Raw genomic sequence first — 11,808 nt, 5'->3', positions numbered from 1 at the left:
GCACTGCCCAGTACGGGAATTGAACCCACGATCTCGCAATCGTGAGCGCAACACTCTAACCACAAGATCATGTGTCTTCATCAACAGCAACAATATCATCAATAACAAGCAGCTATCGAAATTTTCAAAAACGAAATGAATGTATGCTTATTCAAAGTATAATAAAATGATGGAAAAAGAGGGAAAATGTTAACATCTGAATGACAACAAAACTAAGCAAACTCAACACCAGAATAAGTTACAAGACAAATCCAAAGTAAGATGTTAACAAACCTGCAAGCACTGATACAATGGCTGCTACAAAGAAGGACAGAATAATTGATGGACCTGCCTTTGACTTGGCAACCTCTCCTGATAACACATAGGCGCCAGCTCCTAGGGTACTTCCCACTCCTGTAAGAAAAAAAAGAAGGCTAAAAAACAATGATTTAAAGTCGAGCCAATGAAATTGGTTTTATGTACGTAGTGGTCTTTCGACTGGTCAGAAATAGCAACCATATCTTCAAATCATCAGCTCCCTGTCGTCCTAAAAAATGAAAGTACAAAAGGAAAGAATGTCTATGGAGAATAGATATGGAATAGTCTTAATAGCTTTTATGGAGTTTACTTCCAGTCACAGGATCTAATCACGTGTTACTGAAAATCAAGTACTTATTGTCTACATGTCCATTTCACCTCACAAATGGCCTCTTGTACCAGTGAAAAACAGATTCTCGGTTCATGCAAGTTAATCATAACGAGGAGCGTTTCGTAAGCTTCTGTAGCGTTTTTGTCTGGTCTAACACAAAACCTTATTGCACGGCGAACTTCCAGATTGTCTTCACACCTCCACTGCATTCTGCAAAGTAGTCAGCTGTGAAAAGCAATGACATACGATACCTGATATATAATGTCCGGCATATAACGGTTTCAAATTTTACCACAAGGGCAGTAATTAAGAGGAAAGGGACGAGTTGATTACATCGATCCCATTATTCAACTGGTACTTATTTTATCGACCGCGAAAGGATGAAAGGTAAAGTCTACCTCGGCGGAATTTGAATTCAGAACGTAGCGACGGGCGAAATACCACTAAGAATTTTTCCCAGCGTGCTAAACTGACATAGAAATATCTAAAACCTGTAACATTATATTTTTACACTCTAAATGCGTGTGTTCTGTATTCCTGTTCTCCTTCAGACATCAAACACCGAAAACCAAACATATCAATATGTCAGGAAATAAAAGATTGAAAACTCACCCAAGAGTATAAGATCCAATAGTGTAAGAACTCGAGAAAGTTTGGTCGTCTGCAATTCATTACAGTCCACCGGTTTCTTCCGGAACAGCTTCAATAGTAGCCTCATCATTCTATTGGGGTTGGAAGTTATGAAAAAGATATAAAGAATATGAAAGAATAGACCTTAAATCTTATATATATATATATATATATATATACTAGCTATTTTGACCCATGCTTCGCTCGGGTTTTGGTTTTCGCATTTCAGCTTTATAGATATTGATGATTACTTAAAATTTTGTGAAATTTGATACTTTTTTCTTGTATATTTTGACGGCTCATGGTGCAAATGAAAGCTAAAATTTTGGCCTTTAACACAATGCCATGTCAACCAAATAACGCAAACAGAAAAAAACTAAATCTAAAAATAGGGCAAAAATGTACTCTTTTTAAAAGTTTTCGAAAGTAAGGACAAGACGTGACTTCGTTGAAACAATCCTTCCCGCAAAGCAAATTAAATAAAATTAGGGATTTTTTGCGGAGGGGTAAAAGTGATAACAAGAAAAAGACATTAAGAACAGTCCTTACCTTCGAAAAGCGGAGTAGACGAAACAGGTACAACTGAAGAAGGGGAATATTCCTTGTGTTGTATGTCTTGTACACGGTTCTTTCCTTGTTTAAAAATAGTTCGTTATATACACACACACACACACACACACACATATATATATATATATATATATATATATATATATATATATATATATATATATATATGTACTAGCAATATCGCCCGGCGTTGCTCGGGTTTGTTTCGACCCTTTAGAATTGGAATTGTTGAAAACTAAAAATTTTGCATTATGTAGCTTGTTATTCTCTTTAAGTGAACATTTTTCTGGCTGAAAAACACCGAAAAATGACGACACAGCAGTCAAAAAATCGTAAAAAAATAGGGATTTTCATAGAAAAAAAAGCACCTTTTTGATGTAAATAATTTTGGGTGTTAACATGGTCCGATTTGAATTTTTTCTTCTACGGAAGGAAGAGCAAGCCTTCTTCTATCATATTCTCAATTTTGGTCAGGGTCTCGGAGGAGATAGTGTTAGTTGAAGGCTACCAAATCTGCCATACACAGACAACTTCAGCTTTATATACAGAGAGATATATATACATGTGTGAGTATGTGTGTGCGTGTGTGATTCACCTAATGACGTGCGAGTACACAGCTGTTGCTGGTTCATATTTCTATGATAATTATATTGTAATATGCATGAAATATAAAACTCAGCAAATAATGGATGTTACTAGCGTACAGAAGCAAATGTTGTCATTTAGATTAAGTCTATTCAGTGCATCTTATTGTATTATGAATTAAGCATATATATATACCCCCACACCACTCCTTTAATTCTACTACTGCCTGCCACTAGCCATTGTCCACCATACACACACATACACACACACGCACACACTCACACACACACCTTTGTCATCTCGCATACCTTTTTTACCATTCCTTTTTTGATTCAGCTCTCCTGTTTTTAAAAACATGTTCCTCCTTTTTCACCACTTCCGTCTTTTCAGTATGTGACCTCGTGAAGACTACCTGCATTTTTTTCCCTCTGTCCTCCCGCCTCGGGATCTTTCTTTCTCCTATGTTTCCGACGAAGAGCTCCGCTCGAAACGTTAAACCCTCCTTCTTCCCTTCTTTCCTGAGCGTCCAATAATACTTTATTTATTCCACATCCTCGCGTTGTCGTCTTTTTGTTTTCTTGTTTGGATTAACTTTATATATATATGTATGTATACTCCAGTATATATATTTGATTATCTGTAACCTTATGTGTATGTATATTATTATATTCATATATATGTATATACACTTATATATATATATATATATATATATATATATATATATAGATATATATATATATATATAGATTCTTGTATATATTCTTGTGTATGTGTATTTTGTTTCATATTTATATTTGCATTTTATATTTTCATAATTGTACTTTATAATCTCTGACGAGGCCTTGAGATATATATATATATAAGTAATTCATTTATAACTGCATATTACCTCATATTACCTGTGTTGATATAACTGCATATTACCTCAATACATCTGACTAATATAGACACAATGAGATACCTTTATCTACAGGCTGAAACAGCTGTAAGATCCATTTTATATGTAATATTTTTATGGTATTATCTTACTCATTGATGTATATTGTTTTATTCTGTTGGATTTGGATGTTCCTATTTAAGTAGTTAATAAATAATATGAATTGGTTATATCTGTAAGTCGATGATTGAAAGGAATCTGTTCCTCCATTTTCTTATTTGTATATATATATATATATATATATATACTCTTTTACTCTTTTACTCTTTTGAATGCGGCCATGCTGGAGCACCGCCTTTAATCGAGCAACTCGACCCCGGTACTTATTCTTTTGTAAGCCCAGTACTTATTCTATCAGTCTCTTTTGCCGAACCGCTAAGTAACGGGGACATAAACACACCAGCATCGGTTGTCAAGCAATGCTAGGGGGACAAACACAGACACACAAACACACACACGCATATATATATATACTTATATACGACGGACTTCTTTCAGTTTCCGTCTACCAAATCGACTCACAAGGCTTTGGTCGGCCCGAGGCTATAGTAGAAGACGCTTGCCCAAGGTGCCACGCAGTGGGACTGAACCCGGAACCATGTGGTTGGTAAACAAGCTACTTACGACACATCCACTCCTGCGCCTATATATATATAGATATGTGTGTGTGTGTGTGTGTGTGTGTGTGTATATATATATAAATGTGGAGGCACATGGCCTAGTGGTTAGAGCAGCGGACTCGCGGTCGAGGGATCGCGGGTTCGAATCTCAGACCGGGCGATGTGTGTGTTTATGAGCGAAACGCCTGAGCGCCACGCGGCTCTGGCAGAAAGTAATGGCGAACTTCTGCTAACTCTTTCGCCACAACTTTCTTTCACTCTTTCCTCCTGCATCTTGCAGCTCTCTTGCGACGGACCGGCGTGCCGACCATGTGGGGAAACTATACGCCAAAGAAACTGTGATACCGGCCCTTATGAACCAGGCGTGGCTCAAGAAAGAACAAACATCATATATAAATACATACATAAATATATGTGAGTCAAAAGCTTTTTCGGACCTTCATTGATGATTTTTCTGGCAACTTCTATATCCATGAAGGCGGCGAGCTGGCAGAAACGTCAGCGCGCCTGGCGAAATGCGTAGCGGTATTTCGTCTGCTGTTACGTTCTGAGTTCAAATTCCGCAGAGGTCGACTTTGCCTTTCATCCTTTCGGGGTCGATAAATTAAGTACCAGTTACGCACTGGGATCGATATGATTGACTTAATCCGTTTGTCTGTCCTTGTTTATCCTCTCTGTGTTTAACCTCTTGTGGGTAGTAAAGAAACAGATATATCATTAATTTGATACAACTTATTGCCCAATCGTTGCTGAATTGTTTATTCTTTATTTTGACTCTTCGTTTATTCTTTATATGTAACATATAAAGCATTAACTGTGTTCATTTTACAACTTTGATAACGAGCGGTGAAAAAATTTCAATTAGAGCCATTTTATACTACTTGCGGGGGAAAGAACAAAGTACAAGGACAGTAGCAAAAGATGTTAATGATGTGGAAAGCCCAAGAACAATCAACGCACGTATAACACAAAACTGGTTCTGACGTTTTAAGGAAGGTGACACCAGCCTCAGTGACAAGCCAAAACGAAGGAACCTTTCGTTGTGGAAGATGAGGCCCTGCGGTTGAATAACAACCAAGCACAAGCACTCGTACAGTGTCGGCAGAACTTGGTTCTTTACAAAGCCTCCATTAATCGATACTTGCATAAACTGGGCCTTATGAACAGATGCTGTCGGAAAGTTTCTCGCGAATTAACCAATGATCAAGATTAATGACGTGTCAACATTTGCAAACAGCTGCTGGCAAATCTTCGATGTATACATGTATGTGTGTATGTAGGTAAATTGGTAGGTATATATATATATATTATATATATATATATATATATATATATATATATATATATTTATATATATATATTTAAATAATGAGAGAGATAAATTAATATTAATTTTAATATCAATTTAAAACCAGTAGTCCAGCATACAAAAAATCTGAGAAGTCAGAGAAAATTCTAGTATATGTGTATATTGGCAGGGCTGGACTGCTAGGTAGCCGACCGTATGCTAGAAACAGATCATCAACGATCAAAACTACAAAGGAAATTCTCTAGAGGAAAAATTCAGCGAACACCAGAACCAAATTTGGCGGGCAGGACAGATGAAAATTTATATAAAAAACAGACTTAAATGCATACCTCGGTTTCGGCCTTTAACAAAAGAATTACTTACATAATTACTTCCTTTGTAGTTTGATCGTTGATGATCTGTTCTAGCATACGGCCGGCTACCTAGCAGTCCAGCCCTGCCAATATATTATATATATATATATATATATATATGCATGTAGGTAGGTTGGTATACATACATACATACATACATACATACATACATATATATATATATATATATTATATATATATATATATATAATATATATATATATATATATATGTACTAGTATTAAAGACCCGTCGTTGCCGGGTCATAGAGCTAGTGCATGTATATATGTGTATATATATGTGTACATATTACATGTACATCTATATATATACATCTACACATAAAATGCAAAATACAAAGTTATATCTTGATATCGCTAGTGATAACAATACTCAAAATATATAACAGACTGGAATTGTTAGCCCGTCTCTTGTAATTTCGATCAATTGTATCTTGTCCTCCCTTTTGTATAGAAGTGTGGCTACAATCCAGCCTACCGCTACTTCTGGGGGGGACACATTAAAAATTTTTTCCGGGACGTCCTACGTCCCAGATATAAAGGTAAAGATAAAATATTTCCACTTTGCAAGTTCGAGTCGAGTACTCTTTTGCACGCTCCGTTGACTTGAACCTTGCTTCTATTGTGGCGAATTTACCGCCTCTGATTAGATATTTTTCATAGTTGCACCAAGACACTTTTCGAAGGTGCTTTCCTCCATGTGTTCAAATCTTCTTTTTTCTCTACATTGTATACTTTATAGACAATAGTCTTTTCTTTAATTTGATTTTTTATTATCCATTTGGACTATTCCATTTCTGCACGCTAATTTTATTTTTAATTTATTCCCATTCATGTGAAACCACTTATTCAAGTTCAAATCATTGATGCAATTTTATACCAATTGCTATTTTTACTTTTGTTATGTTACGATTATATTATACTTTAGTTTGATTTTAATTATTACTTACTACATATAATTCAATTGTTATTATTATTTTTATTGTTAAAGTGAAAGCATCTGACATAAAATAGAGAAATATTTTTGTTTCACTTTAACACGTAATACTGAAATTGTGGAGAAGATATGATATTGCTATGGGCTCGCTCTAGGCAAGAAGTTGAACATTTTTTTGCCCATGAAACTACATGGACCCTAAGTAAGGCATGTGTAAAATTTGAATGAAATTGGTTGTGTAGTTCTCAAGTTTTAGGGAAACACACAGACAGACATACACACATTCTCAGTTTTATATATATAAAGATATATATATATATATATGAATGTATGTATGAATATGTGTGAACTAGCTAAAGGTAATCTTTTAACATCCATAAACTTAAAAATCCATAAAAAATCCGGTGCGTAACTGGGGTAGTTCTGAGTTTAAATTCCACTTTGCTATTCAGTACCAAAATCAATTCTTATGACGACTGAATTCCACAGTATCTACCATAAAATTTACAGACATCATTGACAGTATTGATGGAAATGATGTTGATTGAACTTTCTTCCTTGAAAATGATATCGTTTCTCAAGAGGGCTACAAAATTCTTGGACATCGTGAACTGATTTAATGACAATGATCCTGTCAGAGAATGCTATAGAGAATAATACTATCCTGCAACTTCCGTCTCCTGAGAAGAAAGTAAAACTTTCAAACATCAATGAGAATGATTCTGTGCGAGAATACAACAGCGTTTCTTGAAAATAACATCACCCTGCGCTTTAAGGTGACGGAGCTGGCAGAATCGTTAGCACCGAGCAAAATGCTTAGCGGCATTTCTTCCGTCATTACGTCCTGGGTTCAAATTCTGCTGAAGTCGACTTTGCTTTTCATCCTTTCGGGGTCGATAAAATAAATAACAGTTGAGCATTACGGAATGGGGCCGATGTAATTGATTTACCTCCCCCTCCGAAATTACTGGTCGCGAAACCAATATATTCATTCAATTTCAAGCCAGCGAGCTGCCGGAATCGTTGGCACGCCGGACAAAACGCTTAGCGGTATTACGTCTGCCGCTACGTTCTGAGTTCAAATTCCGCCGAGGTTGACTTTGCCTTTCATCCTTTCGGGGTCGATTAAATAAGTACCAGTTATGCACTGGGTTCGATATAATCGACTTAATCAGTTTGTCTGCCCTTGTTTGTCCACTCTGTGTATAACCCCTTGTGGGTAGTAAATGAAATAGGTATTACGTCTGTCTTCACGTTCTGAGTTGAAATTCCGCCGAGGTCGACTTTGCTTTTCAGCCTTTCGGGATCGATAAAATAAATACCAGTCGAGCACTAGAGGGTCGATATCCCTCCTTTCGAAATTGCTGGCCTTGTACCAAAATCTGAAACCAATATATTGATTCAGTTTCAAGCCATAAAATTACGAAAATATCAAATGGCGCATACATCATACCTGTGTGCAACAAGAACCCGAATAAGAAACGTAAATACTTACTTGGAGACAGAGAATGTCCTCACACAAACAGGAAATGTCAACGGTAAAATCCCTGTTCAGAAGAGTATTAAGATTATCCTCCACAATCAAAGCACTAGAAAAAAAAATCCACGAAATCATTTTCTTAGATGCATAAACGTGTGCATGTATGAACATATAGACAATATGAATATCTATTTCTTTATCTTCTCATCCCACTCTCTCTCTCTCTGTCTCCGTTTACATACGTGTTTGTGCTTGTGTGAATGTATGTATGAATGTATATCACCGTGATCACTGTGACCGACCAGGCTATCAGATGTTGCTACACATCGCTGGTCACAATGCGCTTCAAATGACGCCATCCTGCTGGCTAGACGAGCAGGCCAAAAGAAGAAAGAGTGAGAGAAAGTTGTGACGAAAAAGTACAGCAGGGATCGCCACCACCCCCTATCAGATGTTGCTACACATCGCTGGTCACAATGCGCTTCAAATGACGCCACCCCGCTGGCTAGACGAGCAGGCCAACAGAAGAAAGAGTGAGAGAAAGTTGTGGCGAAAGAGTACAGCAGGGATCGCCATCACCCCCTGCCGGAGCCTCGTGGAACATAAAACTAATATATTATTTTTAAACATCCAAGAAAAATAACCCATTCACTCCTGAAAGGGATTCTCACATATAGCCAAGGGAAATAACCCATTCAATAAATGCCCAAAAACCGTTTTAAGGGCTACATACTTTGTATTGCTGTTACTGGATTAGCGAAACAATTATGAGAACGGAACCAAGGGATAAGCCCCGTTTTCCCAGGAATTACTGAGTACGTCAGCTAGTTTATATATATATATACCAGTGCTTTTCAAACTTTTTGCTGGAGCGGAACCCCAAGGAAGCATTCGACTGGCTCGAGGAACCCCTGTGCAATAATTTAATAGACTTATGCACACATATCTGCTCAGGAGAATTAAAAATTACTGCCGATTTTAGCAGTTTTGTAACTTCTTGCGGAACCCCTGGACTGTACTGGCGGAACCCTAAGGTTCCGCGGCACCCTGGTTGAAAACCACTGATATATACGAATATGTATATAAAACTAACTCTGTAAAAATGTATTTGTGTATATATTTATGTTTTTGTATGCATTTATACATGTATATGTTTAAGTTTCACAAGATATTAGAATAAAGTGATCTCCCCAAAATGTATTCCCTTAATTTTTAACTTCTGTTTCTGGCACACATACTTACACAATTTTGATTTTGAAGTAGTTAAAAATTATTTGGAAATTATAAAGAGAAACGATTGATAGATTCGGACAATCCATATTTTAAAGCCATGAATTTTTTTTTAAATGGGAATGGGTGGGGGAGTAAGGGGGGGATTAATTATTATTATTATTATTTTTTGCATAATCCTATCAATTCCATTATGCAGAAGGCACAATCGAAAAAGTTTTGCAAAACTTCATAAAAAAAAAAAAAAAAGGTTATGAGGGGTTTTAGCATGTGCTTACATCATAATTCCGCCAAAACAAGTGTTCAATAAATTTTCAACAAAAATTGACAACTGTTAACGGAGCTCAAAACATACGCCTTACTTCCTTCACAACAACAACAGCAGCCATAATAATAATAATAATAATAATAATAATAATAATAATAATAATAATAACAACAACGACGACGACGACGACGACGACGACGACGACGACGACGACGACAACAACAACAACAACAACAACAACAACAACAACAACAATAATAATAATAATAATAATAATAATAATGATAATAATAATAGAATATTCTGCTCAATACCACAGATTTGCTTGTCCGTTGTTTGACCTTAACCGGTTGAGCATGTCCTTTAGTGGCTGACGATATGTGCATCGTTGATCACAAGCAGAAGTAGTGGGGGAACACCATGGCCATGTGTTGAGAGGAATTCTTTGGGGTTTGAATTATTCACGTCTGAAAGCTTGGGTGTTTCGTCTCATCATCTTTAGATAACCCTTATTCAGGGACTTTTTGAGCGGGTTGGGCTATTCGACCAGAAGAAAATTCTAACTGGGCCCGACCTGTAAGGTCATGTGCTGTTTATCTTGATATGAGATCACCATGTCGTGCACATATGGTTGTGATGCATGTGCCTGGTGTACCCTTATCAGACGGGTATTCATGATGGGTATACTGGGCTTCGTATATTTTACCCCAGTGTCACTTTGATGGCATGCACTGCTCTCTCCCTCAATAATAATAATAATAATAATGATAATATGGAATTTTTCTTACCTGCTGACAGAATAATATAGCACCTTACATTGAAATGAACACAGTGGACAAAAATTTCTCCTGTGAACACGATTTTGTTAGAGTTTAGATTTTGGACTTATACACCTAACTAATCATTTAAGATGTTAATAACGCGTCACCCACTATCTAATCTTTTCAAATAATGTCGACCCCGTCCGCCCCTCCACTCCCCCACCGTGACCCCAACCACTCCTTCTTACACTCTTCGTTGTCATTATCATCATTATCAACATAGTCATTATTTTTTTTCCAGGGGAGTTTCGTCATTAAAAAAAAAATCTTTTTATCGTTTTTATCTTTTACCCGTTTCATTCATTAGATTGCGGCCATGATGGGGCACCGACTTAAAGAATTTTAGACTAACGAATCTACGCCAGACTTTTGTTTTGTTTTGTTGTTTCTTTGGGGTGGGGGGGGGTCTTTTTATATGCCTGGTACTTATTCTGTTGTTCTCTTTTGCTAAACCGCTAAGTTACGCAGACGAAAACACGCCAACACCGGTTGCTAATCGTTGGAGGCGGACAAACACAGGAACGGTGCTCCAGCATACGTTAGGGCTGAAACGTATAAAAGAACATATACGTCGGGCTTCTTTCAGTTTCCCTCCACCAGATCCACTCATAAGGTTTTGGTTAGTCCAAGTCTATAGTAAAAAATACTTGCCTAAAGTGCCATGCAGTGAAACTGAACCCTGAAGCATATGGTTGGGAAGCAGACTTCTTACCAAACAGCCAAGAAATTTTTGTGTATGTCGTAAAAAATTAATTGTTTTCTTAATCACACATAAACGAACAGGTGTTATACAAGGTACATTCCAGAAGTTTTCAGACTATTTTCGTGAGAGACGTTTATTAATTTCACGCCGGGCGAAATGCTTAGCAGTATTTCGTCTGCCGTTACCTTCTGAGTTCAAATTCCGCCGAGGTCGACTTTGCCTTTTATCCTTTCGGGGCCGCTTAAATAAGTACCAGTTACGCACTGGGGTCAATATAATCGACTTAATCCGTTTGTCTGTCCTTGTTTGTCCCCTCTGTGTGTAGTCGCTTTTGGGCAGTAAAGAAATAAGAAACGTTGGCAGGTTATCTTAGATGCATATTAATGATATACCAAAATTCTGCCCCTCCTAAATGAGTCCCAAACTTCTGGAATGTACCTCGTATGTATACAGCATGGGTGCAGTTTTCATACCAGGCACCCACCTTGTGGAAAACACTTTGTTATTTCTCTTTGGCAATAAATAACAACTAACTTCTCCCTTTGTTTGTTGGCTACAACAGAAATGATAACACGGTAGTCAGGTCAAGATAGAGAAGCATAAAGTATGAGATCTTTTATCCCGCGACCAAAGCCCTATCAACTACTTCAAGTACTGCATGTAGAGGAAGATAACGGTAGAAAGGGAGGGTTGTTCTCCAGTATAATTACTGAA

At 37.1% G+C, this 11,808-nt stretch overlaps 1 protein-coding gene across 1 annotated transcript in view; it reads right to left on the bottom strand.

Annotated features, from left to right (window-relative positions):
* LOC115224745 (high affinity cationic amino acid transporter 1-like) overlaps window positions 1–10,468 on the bottom strand; it is a 40,215-nt gene extending 29,747 nt beyond the window's left edge. The window contains exons 1-4 of the mRNA XM_029795636.2: window positions 10,359–10,468; window positions 8,088–8,181; window positions 1,241–1,350; window positions 274–393 (exon numbers count right to left, since the gene is read on the bottom strand). Coding sequence (XP_029651496.1) covers window positions 274–393; window positions 1,241–1,349 — 229 coding nt within the window. The 5' untranslated portion in view covers window position 1,350; window positions 8,088–8,181; window positions 10,359–10,468. The remainder of the gene's footprint in view (window positions 1–273; window positions 394–1,240; window positions 1,351–8,087; window positions 8,182–10,358) is intronic.
* Between the last annotated feature and the right edge of the window lie 1,340 nt (window positions 10,469–11,808).

The sequence above is a fragment of the Octopus sinensis genome, linkage group LG26 (genome assembly GCF_006345805.1).
Source record: "Octopus sinensis linkage group LG26, ASM634580v1, whole genome shotgun sequence".
Classification (NCBI taxonomy): Eukaryota; Metazoa; Mollusca; class Cephalopoda; order Octopoda; family Octopodidae; genus Octopus; species Octopus sinensis.
This window is presented reverse-complemented; position numbering and strand designations above follow the sequence as displayed.